Source organism: Candoia aspera, chromosome 7 (genome assembly GCF_035149785.1).
Source record: "Candoia aspera isolate rCanAsp1 chromosome 7, rCanAsp1.hap2, whole genome shotgun sequence".
Classification (NCBI taxonomy): Eukaryota; Metazoa; Chordata; class Lepidosauria; order Squamata; family Boidae; genus Candoia; species Candoia aspera.
The window spans coordinates 51,828,296-51,849,040 of NC_086159.1; the positions used below are offsets into that span (position 1 = coordinate 51,828,296).

At 39.1% G+C, this 20,745-nt stretch overlaps 2 protein-coding genes across 3 annotated transcripts in view; both read left to right on the forward strand.

Annotated features, from left to right (window-relative positions):
* YAF2 (YY1 associated factor 2) overlaps positions 1–8,336 on the forward strand; it is a 28,370-nt gene extending 20,034 nt beyond the window's left edge. Inside the window, exons 3-4 of the mRNA XM_063309416.1 lie at positions 2,412–2,564; positions 6,663–8,336. Coding sequence (XP_063165486.1) covers positions 2,412–2,564; positions 6,663–6,900 — 391 coding nt within the window. The 3' untranslated portion in view covers positions 6,901–8,336. The remainder of the gene's footprint in view (positions 1–2,411; positions 2,565–6,662) is intronic.
* A 5,565-nt stretch (positions 8,337–13,901) lies between these two features.
* Positions 13,902–20,745, forward strand: part of GXYLT1 (glucoside xylosyltransferase 1) — a 30,068-nt gene continuing 23,224 nt past the window's right edge. For both annotated transcript variants that reach the window (XM_063309414.1, XM_063309415.1), the window contains exon 1: positions 13,902–14,257. In XM_063309414.1, coding sequence (XP_063165484.1) covers positions 14,034–14,257 — 224 coding nt within the window. In that variant the 5' untranslated portion in view covers positions 13,902–14,033. The remainder of the gene's footprint in view (positions 14,258–20,745) is intronic.

Consider the following 20,745-nt stretch of genomic DNA (forward strand, 5'->3'; position numbering starts at 1 on the left):
TTTTCACAAGTCATTTATATTAGAATGTACTCTACCAATTAGTTTTTCTTAAATAACCATATTTTGCCTAAGTGCTTTTCTCACAGTCTAGTTTTCGTTTTCTTCCATAATTTATGCTAACAACAGTCAAAAGACTGTTAGCATTTTACACTTGATCAGGCATATTCTATATGTGTGTCTATCCTAGGATAATGTTCCCTGAACGAGGAAGAAAAGTAATGCTTATGAACCACATTTCCATATGTACTTCCTATACATAATCATCATTCTTGCTTGTGATCAAGGTCATGCAACTTTACTTTTACAAGGTAATGAAATAAAAGTTGTGCATCATTTATTAAACCTGTATAGAGAAAACAGAAATAAAAGACATGATTAAAACATTACAATTAATACAATTTATGATTGTATTGGTACTAAACAATACAAAAATATCTTGATTGAATTGCTGGATATTAGACTAAATTTATTTAGTTGAAGAAATTGAAGTTGAAAAAAGACAGCATGCCTGCCCTATGGAACATTCTCCCTCTGGATATTAGGATGGCCCCAACTCTGCTGGCTGTTTGTAAGGCTCTAAAGACCTGGTTCAGTGTTCAGGCCTGGGGCCCCAAGTGTGTGAAGAGACCCTTGTATCAGTGTTTGTTGACTGTGTTATTTCCTCGGCTGTTACGCGTTTTCATTTTTGTATTTACGGTTATAATTGTTTTATTTTTATTTAATATTGTTCACTACCCAGAGTCACTTGTTGGTTGGATTGGTGGATATACAAATTAATTAAATAAATAAGTAAACAATTAGTTTCTGGTTTGGTTCTAATAAATATTTTGACCTGAACATCATTTTTTAAAAAATAATTTTAATGGAATTTTCCAGTTTTTGTATAACTGTATATAAGGAATATACAGTTCATTATTAGATTTTATGGAAAATACCCTCTTCTACATATAATAAAGCAGAAAATTAATTGGTGACATAATGGATACTTGCTATTCAAAAGAGGCAGTTTCCAGGTTGTAAGTACCTTTTTCTTAAGATAATTTATCCTTTGGAAACTTGTATCATACCCAGTTCTTTCAGCATTTTAAATTGAGTATGTTAAGTGACTTTATCCCATTATTTTCCTTTACTTGTATGCCATTTAATTTTGTATCTTTAAACATTTATGTAAATTGCTTTAAAAATAATTTTCATATAAATCTTTGACTTGATTTCATATAATTAAATCACAATAACAGAATCTTCTGAGAAGTTCTGTTTTGTTCAACAGTATTTATTTCCTAATTACTGTGTTTAGGATCATTTTCTAATTTTATTTAGGATTGTTTTATTTATAACTGAATATTTTAGACTAGTTATTTTCGGCTAATGAAAAAACTATTGAGAAGTTTATTTCAGATGTATCTTGATCACTAAATAAAACAATACAGGCTAATTCAGATTCCAATTTATGATACTGGATTTTTTTCTGAGAAAACTTTAATTTTTGCCTAGAAAATATGTAACATAGTTTGCCTCAGGTCAAATATAACTCTTAGTGGCTTCACAAACACATCCATTTAATTTTCTTGGCAACAATACAGACTTCTTTTGTATTTTTTTTTTAATTTCCCACTCTAGAATACCACCCTGGAATTTCCTAATGTTCTCCCATCCAGGTACTAACATAGTCAGATTATTCTTAGCTTTTCAGGATCAGCCAACTTTAGCTAAGGGCTGCTACCTAGTTGGGAAGAAAATATACAGTACTGCTCTGATTTAATCATGATATCCTCAGTTCCTTTTCTTTCATGAATAATAGTAACTGTTATTCCTACTCCTAAGCTTTACTAGAGATTTACAGTGCAGCTGTATATAGCTATATATATGTCTGCTTAGAGACGTCAGTAGTTACATACCTCTATGCTTAGAAGTAGAGCCAATTGAGTTAATTGAAGCTTCCTTGGAATAGATATCCATGCATGGGAATATGCTCTATTAACACAGTAAGACTTACAGCAGGACTGAAAAGAAAAGCAATGGTAAATATACCATCCTAGGCTTTGCTAGCTCGTATTAGCCAGACCAAAAGTGTGTGTCTGTGTGTGGGGGGGTGGGGTGGGGGTTGGAGAGGTAGAAACACCAGATTTGCAGGCTTTTCTTTCTCTGCATTTTAATCACAATTTCATTGTACTGTTAAAAGTTAGGGAACTTTCCTAGCTTGAATGGCGTAAAAATATTTTGGCATTATTTAGAAAATAATATCTAGCGAGAGAGGAGAAGAGAGGAGGGAAAGTACCCCAAATGTATCCACAGTTTGATGCTGAGTAGGTTTATTCACCCAATTACTAGTTTGTAAAAATAGTCATGTAGAGATTTACTGCATATACTAATGCTACTAAATTTAAACTTTCTTATATACGTACAAACAGGAAACCTCGACCTGTCTCTCAGCTGGTTGCACAACAGGTTACCCAGCAATTTGTGCCCCCTACACAATCAAAGAAAGAAAAAAAAGACAAAGTAGAAAAAGAGAAAAGTGAAAAGGAAACTACTACCAAAAAGAACAGTCATAAGAAAACCAGGTAAAATTTATGCTGTTTGGGGTTGTTCAAAATACATAAATACTAAATTTTCATCTTTTTGTAAAATTCTTAGAAAATGGTAATAAAAGCCAGACATGTTGATCAAACACAGAAAATAAATAAAATGTGTGAAATAAAAAGATCTGTAACCTTTCCCATATTTTCTATCCCTGCAGTTCTTAAACTGTGTGGCTTCACAGGAGCACTGCAGAATATTTTATATTTCAGGAGAAACGTACTGATACTCAACATCTGTCAGATATTACACGAACTACTAGCTTGAGGTAGTTCAGAGTTTTGGCTTAGAAGTGCTGTGAAAAAATTAACTGAGATACTGAGTGCTCCATGAACTAAAAATCTGGGAACCTCTGGTCTATTCTAAGGAAAGTTATATTTATGCCCATCTGAGGCTCAAAAAAAGGTAAAGGCTCAACACATTATATATTTATGTTTGTAAACATTGGGCCCTACTAGTTTACAGTGGTATCTGTTAAGATATTCCACAAGTGATTAAAAAAACAAAATTTGATGAGTCTCTCTCTTCCCCTATCTTGTGAGTTCACCAAGTGAACTAAGCCATGAACCATGGTTTATTCAATAAACCACAACACAATAAGCAAAAACCAAATAGGCTATGTTATAGCTTAGGGCATTATATAAATTCATTCCCAGTTAGTTCCAGAAGACACTTTTGCTACCAAATGTAGTGCATGAGCAACATAAGTTATGTTTCAAAAGCTTTGACCCATGTTCTCCATTTTCCAAATAGGCTTTAATTAAAATATCCTTAAACTTTTGCTACTTGAATGACTGGCTTTGCCTTGTGCCATCCCTTACAGATTCTCAATAGCTTGGTTCAATAATATAGGCACGGGACTGAGTCCATCATTAAATAAAATTTAGGGGGGCTGAATTCTGAAGATATTAAGGGAATTATTTATAAAAGGTAAACAAAGCTTTCGTAAAGATAATTTAACTTTTATTAGATTTAATATGTTTGGTTGATTACCATTTCTACTATTCAGCTTGTAAATAAGCTTTCCAGTCCCGTACTAGATTTCTCTAAATTCTATTAGCGTGCGAACAAAAAGTTTTTTTCCTCTTTTCTCCTAGCTTAAAATTCAGAAGCATTAACTGAAACAAAATAAAATACTTTTTTGAGAATGCAAAAGTATGGAATTTTCTGCTGCAAAATTACTAGAGGGATTGGATATATTCATGGAAGATAACCATTATCAGTGGCTACTGATAGTTATGACAACAATGAGCTAGTTAGATATAACATACTGGGATTTCTTAAGATAAAATACATACAAAGACGTATTGTCACCCCTATGTTATGCCCATTCTTTCCTTTTTCTCAATGCTCATGTACGTCGTGTTGTTGTAACGATGTTTAGTACATTTAAAAACCAAATTAGGAAGGCACAGTTTTCAAGTTTGGAAGATACGACATCAGACTGTAGATTCAAATGCCTTTTCTGAAGTGGATAACACAATATTTTTGTCTGACTAAAATAGGAAACTGATTAATTAACCCAGGAGTTTTTTCAGCAAATGAAAATAGCAAAGAATACCAGATTAGAGTAGTAAAGCAGCAGTGAGTTGCTCAACTTCTTTGAGCTTAATAACTTATGTTATACTGAACCAGGTTTTTATGGAATTTACAATTTTAGTGGTAATGTGCCCCAACATTGGTTTTGTGAACAACAGCACTGGAGATTCATGCCCTATCATGCTTTGTAATTGGATATTTGCTGTATGAAGCATTGTATCAATTTTTTATATAATCCCAAATTTGGTGATGCCCAGATGTTTTAGACCTAGCTTCCCTTAATTCTAGCACAAAAATTCCCACAATGGCTGGGAATTAAAATCTAAATGATTTCAGATTTTAAAATTAAAATCTGATGATTGCTTTTTGAGGAGGGGATGGACTACTGCCTCCTTAAACACAGGCAGAACCATCCACTCACTCAAGGATTAGTCAGTGAGGAGGGACTCCCAGGAGGGACATAGATCTAATATACAGATGGCTGTGCTTATGTCTGCTTCCTCAGGACCAACAGACTCAAACTCCTTCCAGGTAACTGAGTCAGACCATACTTCTGTCAACTTCACAGGATCTGTCTGGCCAGAATTCAGCTCAGAACAGATCTAAACTACAGATAGTCCTCAACTTATGACCACAATTGGGATCAGAATTTCCATCACTAAGCGATGTGGTCGTAAAGCTTGATGTCACATGACCAAATCGCTTAGCGATGGCAATTCCCTTGCTGTCCATTAAGCAAATTTCACTGGCCATTAGCCAAGGACCCACCCCAATCCAGCCATTCTGGGCTTGGTCCCTCCCAGCCCCAAGCCTCAGTATGCTAAGAGACATCCACCAACCCCCCCATCTCTGCTCTTTTGGCTGCCCTGCACCCTGACTTGTGGGGCAGCAAGCAGCCCAGAACTGTGTGGCTCTGGGGCTGCTTGCCACACCGTGGCTCTGGGGCTACAAGAAACCTGAGCCGCAGCACAGTTGCCCCTGGAAGCTTCAGCTGCCCCAGCCCTGCAGTCACCTCGCCACCCTGCAGTCGAAGACCCCTGCTGCCCCACACTCCACTGCCCTGCACTCCACCACCCCAGCTGACCTTCACTGTCGTCTTGCTCCTGCTGACAAGGTGTGCTTGGCCTGGCTCTTTGCGCCAAGAAGCCCTTTTGCACTGTACTATGGGCCAGGCTGGGGCTGGACTTTGCATTGTGGCTCAGGGGCTGCTTCTTGCAGCCCCAGAGCCGCAGTGCACCAGAAAGCCTTTTTGCACCATGCTTTTGAGCCAGGCTGGGGCTGGGCTTCTGAGGTCTTCCAAAGTATTGGTGAATGGAGCACTCTATTTGGAGAACTGCAGGTGCGCCCAGTTCCCACAATATTTCAGAAAGCCTTTGGAAAACTTCTGAGGTCTTCTGAAGTATCATGGGAACAAGGTGCACTGTTTGGAGAATAGCAGGCGTGGCCCATTCTCATGATGCTTTGGAAGACCTCAGAAACTTTCTAAAGGCTTTCCAAAGTATCGCAGGAACATGGTGTGCTTACCATTCTCTAAATAGTGCACCCCGTTCCTCCAATACTTTGGAAGACCTCAGAAGTGCTGCCCCAGCCCAGCAGCACTGCAAAGGGGCTTCTTGGCATGAAAGGCCAGTCCAAGCACACCTCATCAGCACCAAGAGCAAGATGACGGCGAAGGTCAGCTGGGCATGGCAGGGCCTGTGGAGTGCAGAGTTGTAGGGCAGCTGGGGCTTTGCGCTGTGGCACTGGGGTGGCTGGCCGTGGCATGGGGCTTGAGGTGGCACTTTTCAGCAGTGGTGCCAGCTGCACTGAGACTGAAGTAGAGGCCTGGAGGTGGTGGTGGCTGACAGATTGAGAGTGCTGAAGGCCCTGGGCCTCTAATTGAGCCCCAGTGCTGCCACCACTGCTGAGAAATGCTGCTGTGCAGGGTGGCCCAAAGGGCAGAAATGTGGGGAAGATAGGCGGGTGGGGGGAGTTGAAGCGCCCCTGTGGTTGTGAGTGTGGGTGGGCTGCCTAGGGCCCAAAGTTTGATCACATGACCATGGGGTGCTGTAATGGCCATAACTAGAGTCCCTCTAGTGAGAGGAGATGAGCAGTGACAAATCTGATAAATAACTTCAAGTACTGGTCATAAGTCCCTTCATTCAGTGCCACTGTAACTTTGAACGGTCGCTGAATGAATGGTTGTAAGTCAACTACTTGTACTTTATCCGTCAAATGCTTCAAATATTCCTCATAACAGTCCTGCATATGTTCCTCTGGCCTCTCCTTTCTCAATGAAGTTTTGTCTATGTTACTTTCCATATTTATAGTATTGGTGAGCAGAGGTTTACTTGGCATTTCTGCTTTAAAATTTCAGGGAACAGGACTGAAAGAGACATTTGCCTGGCATTGTTCAAAGGTTCAGCCAATTTTAGAAAATCAAGCTAATGATTTGTATCGTAATATGGGAGATTCATACACATTTTGGGGTTCCAAAGATATCTTTAAAATAAGAGGCTGGGAGATTTTCTGAGTTTCCTCTTTCATTATTTATATTACTTTAGGCCCAGATTGAAAAATGTGGATCGAAGTAGCGCTCAACACTTGGAGGTTACTGTTGGTGATCTGACAGTCATTATTACAGACTTTAAAGAAAAAACTAAGTCACCGCCTGCTTCTAGTGCAGCTTCTGCAGACCAGCACAGCCAGAGTGGTTCTAGTTCTGACAACACAGAGAGAGGAGTGTCCAGGTCATCTTCACCTAGAGGAGAAGCCTCATCACTGAATGGAGAATCTCATTAAAGTTTATTTACTTCCGTTTCTTTAGTCTTTCCTCTCAAAAAATTACAAATATATACTTCTGCCAACAGTTACCACATTTTCATGACCTATTATCCACCATGCATGATTATGTTTACTCCAATATGATTTATGCAGTTTTTTACAAGCAGTGCTGCAGCGCACTTAAATTGCACTGCAATCTACAAAACATTTTCAGATCAACTTTTTTATCTCCATATACAATGGTGCCATGAAAATGTGGTTTGAATGTTCTTGACACAGTGTTACTGGTAAGTCCATTTCCTCCCTGACTTTAGTGAATTTTAACAGAACTCTTGATTCTATGCTATTGGCATGTACTGAATTTTAAAAAATAGTTCAAGCTGCCTAAATATGTATTATTTGAGAATTGTGAATCATAGTTATATGTATGCAAGTCAAAGATCAACTTAATCAACTATTGCTGCAAAAGACTTTTCGTAATTATTATCTTTCAAACACCTGCTGGTACTTGGTGTGGTTGAATAGGAAAAATGTTATTAAATAAAACATTTGTATGAATTTTTGCCAATGTCCAACACATTTTACTGGGTTATTGTAACTGAATAATGTTGCTAGCTTCTCCAATATTTTCCTCACACATTTAGAACATTTATTGTTAATGTTTACAAGCAAAAAAAGTAAATCTGTTACATACATTGTTTAGCTTTATAATTCAAATATAGTACTACCTTGTCCTTATACACTGGTATTCTATGTTATAGAACATAAATTTATTCTCAAATTATTAGTCATTTTGTTTGTTTTTTTAAATCTATATCTTAAAACTACTGTTGTTGACTTTAAAATCCCAAACATGATGCTGTCATAATTGGTATTTTCTACTTACTTTCTCCCAGATTTGCCCCATGTTACAGTGGTATATCTGTTCAGCAGGAGGCTGGGATCCAAAGAGGCTTTTAAGTTTGTATATGAGTTTTAGTGCAGGCTTATGGTTTGTTTTGTTTTGTTTGGGGTTTTTTTAGCCATAGTTCTTTGCACTGCACCAGAGAGCATTCCCAAAGATCTCCCAAGATTAAAAACAGGCAGTGCAGGGGACTGCAGCTGGAAGAGGTGAACTTTAAAAGCAATGGTGCCTGTGTGTGTGTGTGCGTGTGCGTGTGAAAAGAACCTGTGCAGCCTTTAGGATTCAGGCCAGTGATATTAAATGTTGCACCAGAGTAAATAAATAAGCAAGTGCTGTATGTATAACATTGGTTTCTATATCAGCCTTTTGCTTTTTTTTTTAAAGAACTTTTATTAAATAATATAGAGTAAATCATAGGAAAAATGCAATTCTTTGTTTTTGATATAGTGGTGGACATTTATGCATTTAGCAATATATAGATACAGAACAAAAGGATTTACAGTCCCATTCGGTATTATGTAAACCTTCCAATAAAATATTTTTATGAGTATAGGTTTTGCAGTTTTGTTTACAATCAGTTAAATGTTTTAATGTATAAATAAATGATTAGATCTTTCACCTGAACTGCAGAATTAGAAACATAGTGGGAGGGAGGATAGTTTATAACGTCTAAGGGTGTTTTTATATATCATTGTCCCACTCAAATGAAAGATATTCACTGATCAGAATGTAAACCCAATCTAAAAATGATTCTAATTTGATAAGGCAGTGTATTAGCAATTCAGAACTTAACTGTAAATGACAGCACAAGAAGTCTATGCATTTCTACTAAGAAATGTCTCACTGAGTTCATAGTTTATAGCACTACAGCTATCAGTGCAATCCTAGCATTTTTACTCAGCAGCCTAAACATGAGCATGGGGGGAAGGGAGGTACATGACATGTGAATGATGATGTCATCACAATAATATCTTAAGTCATTTACTTGTGTCACATATCAGGTCACAAAGTATGTAATGGTAACTTTTGTTATGACATTATCACCCATATCATTTTGGTACCTTCCAGGTTTACTGCAAATGCTGCTGACCCTGAGGCTGTTCTCCTAGGGAATTAGATGCACTGTGCATAGAGTTGCACTGCACAAAGTAAATATTAGTAGTAAAAACATAATTCATTTTTCCAACTTTATACTGTTTTTCTGTTGCTTGGATCAGTTGCCAATATTAGCATTTTGTACCCACAAACATCCTCATGAAAATATCCTGCAGATGCAGAGTGACTTAAAATGAATGCGCTCATATGGATGAATCTTAAGATAATAAGCTAGAAGAGAAGGTCTAGTCTATTTATAGACTTGTGGTTTCTATGTTAGATTAATCTTATGCACACTTACCTGGGAATAGATCCCATAGAACTCAGTGAAACTTAACGCTGGGAAAACATACATAGGATCAGGCTATTATTTGTTTTGGTAAATAGTCCAGCTGCATATTGTTGAAGGGAACACTTCACATAATAGCTAGGAATTAACTTTTTTTCACTTAAAATATTTATTTTGTGAACTCTGAAAAATTAAATAGGATTTTTGGTAATAATTCTAACCAAAAAATATTGAATATGTATGACAACAGCCTTTCAGCTAGAATTGAATTTTGTAGCTCTGCTAATTGTGATGTTTGCTGGTCTCTTGTATTTTTCTGTTTTTAACTCCAGTACTTCTACAGGCACAATGGTACTGTCTATTTTGTACAATGTTAGATGTGAAATACAGTTAGTTGCATAAAATGAAAGTCTGATGTGATACCTAAAACTTGCATACGTCATTTCTTGCTTTTGCTGTCCAAAAAGCTAACATTAACTGTGTTTCCTCAAATGAGTAACAACTGAAATGGTTGAAATTAGGATGTTACAAAGTAAGTTTCCTGCTTGGTCTTTTATTGGCTTCTAAACAGAGATTCTTGCTCTAAGCCACCACTGGGAACAATGTAATTAATTTCTCTGCAACTTTTGGCAAATTATTTTTCCCATATTTTTAAAATAAATTGCTATAGGTAATATTCACAATAAACAACATAAGGGTAGCTATCCATATGTGGGGAAAAAAACTGAATGAAAGCTACCAGCGGTACAGCTATATAATTGGCCTATCTAGTTATTTAATTTGTTAAAGCTTTTAGGAAGCTGCTTTATACTTAGACACCCAGTCAGTCTATCTGATTCAGTCATCTTGACAATGACTAGTAGCAACTGTCTAGGATTTTACATAGGAGTCTCCTAGCTCTATTTCTGGATGGCAGGAACTAAACTCTGGATTCTTCCATGCAAAGTATATGTTTCAAAACCAGGTTATACATAATTTTTTAATATAAAGAATCCACCTTTAGAGTATTTTCTTTTGCAATATCCATCTTTATAAATGGATATTGCAAATGTTGTATTACTTAAAACATATAATTTTATTAGACTAAGCTTGAAAGTGATCGTAAGCACCATTTCCTAAGAGTTCCTTTTCATTAGAGTCAGAATATAATCCTAAACAAAGTCCATGGGGCTACTCCCAATGAGTTATTACTGCTCTGTTTGTTTATGTATTACAAAAATGTATACACTATCTGATTTATTACACTCCAGGGTTACATGGAGAAAAATAAATTTCTCTATCATCATACCCAAAATACTGCTATCAACAATTAAACTCTTCCTAACACTATATAGAATAGTACTGTTTTCACTGTTCTTCTAAAGGATAACAAGGGAGTGACCAACCTAACTTGGGGGGACAAGCTGTATAATGTGAGAGCTGCCTCAGCAAAGGCCTATTTTTGACTTCCTGTCCTGTTGAATGAGTTAGCTCTAATACTGTGCCGTGTAGAAGTTGTTTGCACCTTATGCAGCCTATGATATGCATGTTCCTAAATACATTCAGAATATAGTTTGAAAATGCAGAGGAGAGGAAGCATTGTTCCCTTCCTGGTTCCAGAAAAAAAGCATTTCCATCACTGGAACATCACTGGATTTGTCTTGAGCTCCTGGAGGACAGGTAGGATATCAATCTAACAAATACATTTCATTCTGTACCCCATGTATTCAGATTTCATGATCCACCTTGCTGCAAGTCCTAAAAGACAAATTAATAACATTGTTTAATATGGTATGTTTTAAACAATATCATTTTTAAACAATTGTTTAAAAAATGGAGTATCTCCATTTTATGTTTTAGAAAAGGGAACTGAGTAATGTCATTTTTATTAAGATTTCTATAAAAACTACCTTTTTTCTGTACTTTATTACTGTTTTATTTAGGAGTTAGTGGAACTATCTTGATACAGTTCTTTTAAAGAGAGATTATAGTTCAATATGTAAGTGAGTTTGGTGTTGTGGTTAAGGCATCAAGCTAGAAACCAAGAGACCACGACTTCTAGTCCTGCCTAAGGCACAAAGTCAGCTGGGTGACCTTGGGCCAGTCACCTCCTCTCAGCCCTAGGAGAGAGGCAATGGCAAACTACTGAAATTTTGCCAAGAAAACTGCAGGGATATGTCCAGGCAGTTGCCTGGAGTCAACAATGACTCAAAGGCACCATCCATCCATCCATCATTCAGAATGGTTACTTTAGATCTAAGGAATGTTATTATTAGAAATCAGTATATTTTAAATGATTAGTTGATGTAGTAAGTATTGAAAATTCTAAACAATAATATCCGCAGTAGTCTGCTGTATCAAGAAAAGTTGAATATAACTGAGACCATTTAGTGGGAATGTGTTACTTTTCCTTAAATACTTTTATTTCCTTTTAAATAAATGAACATTTCTTCCAAAAAGATCAGAGGAAAGGACTTGCTTCATTAAATTGAAGCTATCAGAATAGCAGTCTGTCAGGTTTTACAAAAATAATCTTGTGACATTTGTAGCAAACAAGGGAAGAGAGAACAAGAGATTTTTTTTCTCCAGTTGCTCATAAAAAGTGATTCACTCTTTTTTTAATGATCTTAAATGAATCAGGAAACAAAATTGTAATGTCAGAAGAAAAAAGAATCTCTTGCTGTAGAAGATACCGTCTTTCAAAACCTTATTCTGATGGTTAACATCAGACCATACTGTTCTCTACCCAATCATGGAGAATATTGATTTTTATATCTACGAAGTGAATATATCTGATTTTATTCTAAGCTGCCCAGAGTCGCTTTCTGATGGGCTGCTGTATAAATTTGAAAAATAAATAAATAAAACAATAAAACCAATGATGTTCTTAATGAAAGTTCAGTTATCATAATCCATTAATTAAATAAGTTACATTCTGTTATTTAGCATATATTTCACAATGAAGACTTCATCCTGTCTTCATACAGGTTTCCTTTTGCTTGCGGAAATTGCCACCTTCTCAACAGCAATGTGATTTGCCCACTCCCAAACTGCAGCATATAGTGGAGTTCACAGAGATTTGTAAGTTTTTGAAGGCTTTTAAAAGAAGATGCAGCTTTCAATGGAATAAAAACATGGGGAAAGCTGCTTTATGATTCTTGTATAATTAGCTATTTGACTAATTGCTCAGCATGCCAGTCTGATGAGATGATGCAATTTTGGCTTTACTGGAAATAGGATAATTGGTTTCTTTTGAAAGAGTATGTCTTTAGACAGATTTAAATAGCTTTGTTTTTATTTAGGAGTTTTTATGGCATGTCCCCAGTTATCAGTTGATCCTTGTATTCTAACAACACAAAGTTTTTCATTATTAAACATCTGTATTACATCCCACATGGAGAGACAGGGAGAGTTGCATAACAACTTAAGCAATACGGCCAGGATCAAGATATCTCAGAGACAGATGTTGATTGTAAACAAAAAAGTAGTCATTGTCTCCTTTAAAGCTTACTGTAACACAATGCTAAAAAAGAGATTGCATCTCTCCACTTGTCAGTTGTTGTAATGTCAGCTTATATAGCCACCCTTCTCAAGGATTAAAGGTTCTCATACAGAATAAATAATGCAAGATACTGTGGTTTATCATAGAATATAAAACAGCCATCCAGAGAAGTTAGGATACCGAGCTCATACTATTTGTTGTTTATTCGTTTAGTCGCTTCCGACTCTTCGTGACTTCATGGACCAGCCCACGCCAGAGCTTCCTGTCGGTCAACACCCCCAGCTCCCCCAGGGACGAGTCCGTCACCTCTAGAATATCATCCATCCATCTTGCCCTTGGTCGGCCCCTCTTCCTTTTGCCTTCCACTCTCCCTAGCATCAGCATCTTCTCCAGGGTGTCCTGTCTTCTCATTATGTGGCCAAAGTATTTCAGTTTTGCCTTGAATATCATTCCCTCAAGTGAGCAGTAATGGTTAACTTAATTTTTTATCTTCCAGGTATTCTATACGATGGCAGAAGAGCATCTTGATAAAAATACCTTTCTACACAGTTCTGTTCGGAGCAGTTCGTATTATACGATGCACGTGTACAGAACATAAAAATGTCACATCTATATGAAAAATAGACTATTTAGAAGCCCTAACTCAAGAATACTGCATGTTTTGCACGCAGGCGATCTAAACTCAGTCCTTGCCATCTACTGTTAAGCCGGGAAGAAAAAAATAATCCTGCCTGGAATTCTACAGCTGCTGCCAATCAGGTTGAGATCAATAGATCAAAACCAACCCACTCTGAACACTAATGCAGCTTCTCAAGTTCTCTAATTTTAATTCAGATCAGTTTCCAAGTACCTGCGCGGGGGGCTGACAGCAGAGCTTTCACTTTATGCACTGTTTCTTGGGGAGAAAGGCAGTCGTTGGAGATTGAACAGAACGAGCGCCTCTGACATTATTGCTTTAGTTAACGCGAATCTATGGCTTGCCGAAGCCCGCATTTTACGTCTCTCACACGTTCAGGGCATCTTTACCTCTTCCTCAACGCTCCCCGCCGCCAGGACAGGCCTTCGGCCGCCCTGGTGGCTCCACCCAGCCAGCCAGCCAGCCGCAACCACCTCCTAACCGCCTTGGGTGTTCGGCTCCTCCTCGCTTAGGCCGGGTCACCGAACTGGCGCCGCCTGCCTCCTCCCACTCCTTCTCCTCCAGCCACGGGTACCGCAGTGGTGTCGTCGTTGTTCTTGCCGCGTCGGCCGTCTTTCCCGAGTCTCTCAAAGCGGCCGAGGACACGTCATCGCGCCCGGGCGGAGCTCCCGCTGCCGGCCGCCGCTGGGGCTTGTCGCTCCGCGGTGAGGCCCCGGCTGCAGCCGGCGGCCGGGGCCGCGGGAGAATGCGGCGGCTTACGCGGGTGGCGTTGCTGTGCCTAGGCTGCGGTTTGTGCTCGTTGCTCTACGGGTTCAGCCAGCTGGCTCTGTCGCTGGAGCAGGAGGCCCCCCGGCGCCAGCGCTCCGCCTTTCCAGTCCGGAGGCAGCTGAGTGGCGGCGACGCGGGCTGGGGAGCCGTGGCGGGAAGCGCAGGCCGCGACGAGCGACAGCGGCGGTCGGGGCCGGAGAGGTATATGGCTCGGGTCTTGTGCTCGGGGGTGGTGGTGGGGGGAGAAAGGATCTCTTCCCCTGAAAAGGCCTTTTCTTCCTTCGTAAACGGGGGAAAGTTTTTCCTCTTTCGTGGGCGGGTGGCTGGGTGGGTACGTAAGAAGGAGAGATGGAGGGCTGGCAAGATGGTCCCTGGCTAAGAGCTGCTGCTAACAGGTCTTAGGGAGAGAGGTCCTAAGGGGCTCATCGACCCCTTCATGAAGTTTCAGATTGTTCATGGACCCCCAAATATTTATTATATGAAAATAGTTTAGTAAATACTACTTTAACTAATAGTACGACAGATAATAATAATATCGACCCCTTGAATTCTCCCATTGACCCTTGGGGGTCAATATGACCACTTTGGGGAACCCTGTCCTAAGGTGAGCATTTGGCAGGGCTCATACTTGACTAGGTGGCATTGACAAAATGTTGCCAGGTAGAAGGCTCCCTGGTCAGGATTTCATTGTATTACCTTTTTTAGGTATTACAATGCAAACCCTTTTTTACCTTATTTCCCCTTGCCCCTTAATATTAATTAATATTCCTTTGCCGCTGAGCAAAATGAAAAGAGTCTTTTTTCTTTCACTTTCACTGCCATGAAACACCTTGGGTTTCCCCTGAGTGGGGAAATAACAACGTTCATTGTTCCATTTTGGGTACATCAGGATTTGCATAAGAATCAATGGAAAATTGAGATAGGGATTAGTGTAGGTGACAGTCATGACCATCAAGTGTTCTATACATTTCTGTGCACATTTGGCAGATCAGCATGTACAGGATTGTAGCTTTACTCTTGGAAAACTGTCAGACACTTGTTCTTATATTGTCTCCCATATCATAAAATAACAGTGATTCAGGTGATATTAAATGCCCTAAAACTTAGGTGTTTTTGAAAATGATTTTGGCTGATTTGAAAAGCTAGGTAGGGGTCAGATGGATGGGAGATCATCAGGAAACATAAATGAGAAGTTGAAAAAACATGCCAGAAGAAGGCAGTGGCAAGTTAGCTTAGAAAACTACTTAGATTTGAAGGAGATTGTCTTTTTTAATGGGATTTTTTTAAAACAAAATGCTATAAAATATCTCTTTTATTTTGGTTTTGGACAAGTTTCACAAACGGTAAGTTGTGAACTGAATTTGTGAATTGCAACTATTACTTATCGATATTCCATATTTAAAATAATGTTTCAATCTGGCTTATATGAATTACAGTTTAGGAGTTTTTGTGGGAAGGGACTTGGCACCAGTTTCAGTAATTTCCTGAATCCTTTCATTTAAAGCAGAGGGCAGCAGAGTAGGACTGTGCAAATAATTCACCAAGGCCATTTGCTTTGAACCAACTCCTTGAAGAAGCTGCAGCCACTTGAACATTTGGTTGGACTGCTTTGAGGCACCCCAAAGTCTTCTGGGCATGTATTTGTCAGGATGCACACAGTGATATGCACAGCCCTAGTACACATCCAGTGGCCACAAGACCACATGCACACACTTGCAATTTGCTGTTAAATTGTAGTTTTTAATAGGACTGAAGAGAATGTTATTACAGTGATACAAGCATACTCTGTTCAAATAAAATACCTGTTACCTGATCCCTCTTCAGCATGACCACTGTCACATTATGCAGAGACCACGTATAGTGTTTTCTGAAAACAGTTATGCCCCCTGATTTAATCAGTGAGAAAGACTGCAGCCTTCCAGATTGAAGGATCATAATGTAGAGAAAATGTTCGTTTAGTATTACAAATTATCTCATTATCCCCTCTCCTGTGTATCTGTAAAATAATGCAAATATGCTGGTCTATGACTGAAATACGTTATTTACTGTTGTAAAATGTGAAAGGACTTTTGTTCAGTACGTAAAATGACCAATATGTGACAACTGGGGTCAGACAGTATATTATCAAATGTGTGCCTCTCTTTTTCCCCAACACCATCTCTGCTTCTCACACATAAGTACTGAACACAAATACAGCCATTATTTGTAGCTGATTGTGAACTAATGCCTGCGTTTTGTTCATTAAAGTTACCTGGCAGTCTAAGACAAGGTATATTCATAGCCTTTTCAGTATGCTATGATTTTGGGTCTAAAAAATTCCTCCATTAATTTGGAAATGGGATTAGTGAAGATCCAGATACAATATCACATTCAAATACTCATCTTCCTTTATTATTTATTCCTTGCTTACAACATCCCAGGATCCCCAAATTAACAAATTGTCCTTCCTAATAAAAGAAATGAATTTGGTATTGGCTGCCATTTAACCACATAATATTGAAGGATTTGTGTACCATTTGTCTGGTGCTTCTAGCAATTTAGAATGCATTGATAATTATAATACCTATGTAATTTCAGGTGCAATAGGAGAGAATGAAGGAGAAAGACTTGCTTAAGGCTACCCACCAGGTTGTTTGAGCCAAGAACTTGCTTAATTACCTCTCTTAGCCACTCTGCTACATCAAAGTGGAGGAATAAAATTTTGAATCCTTTTTAAAGTTCTGTTTGAGTTGGAAAGTATGTTTCTAAGTGTAATTTCCAAAAGTGCTCACAGTACTATGCCCAAGCTGGTTAATTTATGTCATATATTTCATGTATAGGGTTGTACTATTACTATTTACAATTTTATCTGACATTGTCTATCAGTGCGTTGTTAGAGCTTCCAGACTGTATTCTGTAGCATCATCAATGGCCAAATTTAATATGGAAAAATACAAATGATTATGAACTTGTCCTGATTAACAATGCACAGAGCTATCAGTATTCTCCCTCCCTCCCTCTCTTTCTATTTCCGATGATGAAACTAGTAATTCAGAAGAATTTTCTGAGCCATCCATGGCTATGACAGTAATAAAAAAAGCCTCTGCAGGCTTTCCAGAATCTTTTGAAAGTTTGATTAGTATGCTGCTGCAGAAGGCTTTACAAAATATGCATACTTGTATAATTATATGTTAATTTTATTAACTTTATATGAATATTTTCCAGCTAACAATTTTCTTTGTCACTACACTGAACAAGTTTTTTCTTGCTTTTTGCCTGGATAAAATGAAAACTTTGGAATCTTAATATACATAATGTTATTCTGTTCATATTATATAAAACATAGAGTTGATCCAAAACCACTGTAAATAAATTAGAACATTAATCAAAATTTATACATTTACTTTTACTTCTGAAGTGGAGAAAATCACTTAGATGCTATTGAAAAATAAATATACCTTGAGTCCCTTGGAGCTCTTCAGCAAAGGATAGTTACCTTGTCATGGTGCTGGAGCTTGAGCACCTCAATGATGCCATGAGCTAAACCGTGAAGGGCCACCCAAGACGGGAAGGTCATGACAGAGAGGTCAGACTAAATGCGATCCCTGGGGAAGGTAATGGCAACCCACCCCGGTATTCTTGCTGTGAAAACTAAATGGATCAGTACAACCAGAGATATGTTGGTATACCATCGGAAGATGAGACCCCCAGGTTGGAAGATGGTCAAAATGCTACTGGGGAGGAACAGAGGATGAGCAACTAGCCCAGACGTGATGACGCAGCTAGCTCAAAACCAAAAGGACGGCTAGCGGCCGACGGTGCTGGTGCTGAACGGCGAATCCGATGTTCTAAGGATCAACACACCATTGGAACCTGGAATGTAAGATCTATGAGCCAGGGCAAATTGGATGTGGTTATTGGTGAGATGTCAAGATTAAAGATAGACATTTTGGGGTCAGTAAACTGAAATGGACTGGAATGGGCCACTTCACATCAAATGACCACCAGATCTACTACTGTGGACAAGAGGACCACAGAAGAAATGGAGTAGCCTTCATAATTAATAGTAAAGTGGCTAAAGCAGCGCTTGGATACAATCCAAAAAACGATAGAATGATCTCAATTCAAATTCAGGGCAAGCCATCTAACATCACAGTGATCCAAATATACGCCCCAACCACAGATGCTGAAGAAGCTGAAGTATGAGAATCTGCAGCACCTACTGGACAACACGCCTAAAAGAGATGTTATTTTCATCACGGGAGACTGGAGTGCTACGGTGGGCAGTCAAATGACACCTGGAATTACAGGTAAGTATGGCCTGGGAGAACAAAAAGAAGCAGGACATAGACTGATAGAATTTTGCCAAGACAACTCACTCTGCATAACAAACACTCTCTTCCAACAACCTAAGAGACGGCTTTATACATGGACTTCACCAGATGGACAACACCGAAATCAGATTGACTACATCCTTTGCAGCCAGAGGTGGCGGACAACTATACAGTTGGTAAAAACAAGACCTGGAGCTGACCGTAGTTCCGATCACGAACTTCTTCTTGCACAATTTAGGATCAGACTAAAGAGATTAGGGAAGACCCACAGATCAGCTAGATATGAGCTCACTAATATTCCTAAGGAATATGCAGTGGAGGTGAAGAATAGATTGAAGGGACTGGACTTAGTAGATAGGGTCCTAGAAGAACTCTGGACAGAAGTTCGCAACATTGTTCAGGAGGCGGCAACAAAATACATCCCAAAGAAAGAGAAAACCAAGAAGGCAAAGTGGCTGTCTGCTGAGGCACCAGAAGTAGCCCAAGAAAGAAGGAAAGCAAAAGGCAACAGTGATAGGGGGAGATATGCCCAATTAAATGCAAAATTCCAGAGGTTAGCCGGAAGAGATAAGGAATTATTTTTAAACAAGCAGTGCGCGGAAGTGGAAGAAGACAATAGAATAGGAAGGACAAGAGACCACTTCCAGAAAATTAGAAACATTGGAGGTAAATTCCAGGCCAAAATGGGTATGATCAAAAACAAAGATGGCAAGGACCTAACAGAAGAAGAAGAGATCAAGGAAAGGTGGCAAGAATATACAGAAGACCTGTATAGGAAGGATAACAATATCGGGGATAGCTTTGACAGTGTGGTCAGTGAGCTAGAGCCAGACATCCTGAAGAGTGAGGTTGAATGGCCCTTAAGAAGCATTGCTAATAACAAGGCAGCAGGAGACGACAGCATCCCAGCTGAACTGTTCAAAATCTTGCGAGATGATGCTGTCAAGGTAATGCATGCTATATGCCAGCAAATTTGGAAAACACAAGAATGGCCATCAGACTGGAAAAAATCAACTTATATCCCCATACCAAAAAAGGGGAACACTAAAGAATGTTCTAACTATCGAACAGTGGCACTCATTTCACATGCCAGTAAGGTAATGCTCAAGATCCTGCAAGGTAGACTTCAGCAATTCATGGAGCGAGAATTGCCAGATGGACAAGCTGGGTTTAGAAAAGGCAGAGGAACTAGGGACCAAATTGCCAATATCCGCTGGATAATGGAAAAAGCCAGGGAGTTTCAGAAAAACATCTATTTCTGTTTTATTGCCTATTCTAAAGCCTTTGACTGTGTGGACCATAACAAATTGTGGCAAGTTCTTAGCAGTATGGGGATACCAAGTCATCTTGCATACCTACTGAAGAATCTGTATAACGACCAAGTAGCAACAGTAAGAACAGACCATGGAACAACGGACTGGTTTAAGATTGGGAAAGGAGTACGGCAGGGTTGTATACACTCACCCTACCTATTCAACTTGTACGCAGAACACATCATGAGACGTGCTGGGCTTGAGGAATCCAAGGCTGGAGTTAAAATCGCTGGAAAAAACATTAACAATCTCAGATATGCAAATGATACCACTTTGATGGCTGAAAGTGAAGAGGAACGGAGGAGCCTTATGATCAAGGTGAAAGAAGAAAGTGCAAAAGCTGGCTTGCAGCTAAACCTCAAAAAAACCAAGATTATGGCAATCAGCTTGATTGATAACTGGCAAATAGAGGGAGAAAATGTAGAACCCGTGAAAGACTTTGTATTTCTAGGTGCTAGGTTACTGCAGATGCTGACTGCAGTCAGAAAATCAGAAGACTCATAATCCTAGGAAGAAGAGCAATGACAAATCTCGATAAAATAGTTAAGAGCAGAGACATCACACTGACAACAAAGGTCCGCATAATTAAAGCAATGGTATTCCCAGTAGTAACATATGGCTGCGAGAGCTGGACCATAAGGAAGGCTGAGAGAAGGAAGATCGATGCTTTTGAACTGTGGGGTTGGAGGAAAATTCTGAGAATGCCTTGGACTGCAAGAAGATCAAACCAGTCCATCCTCCAGGAAATCAAGCCAGTCTGCTCACTTGAGGGAATGATATTCAAGGCAAAACTGAAATACTTTGGCCACATAATGAGAAGACAGGACACCCTGGAGAAGATGCTGATGCTAGGGAGAGTGGAAGGCAAAAGGAAGAGGGGCTGACCAAGGGCAAGATGGATGGATGATATTCTAGAGGTGATGGACTCATCCCTGGGGGAGCTGGGGTGTTGACGACCAACAGGAAGTTCTGGCGTGGGCTGGTCCATGAAGTCACAAAGAGTTGGAAGCGACTAAATGAATACACAACAACAACCACCCTTGGAGCTGATTAGTTTTCTCTG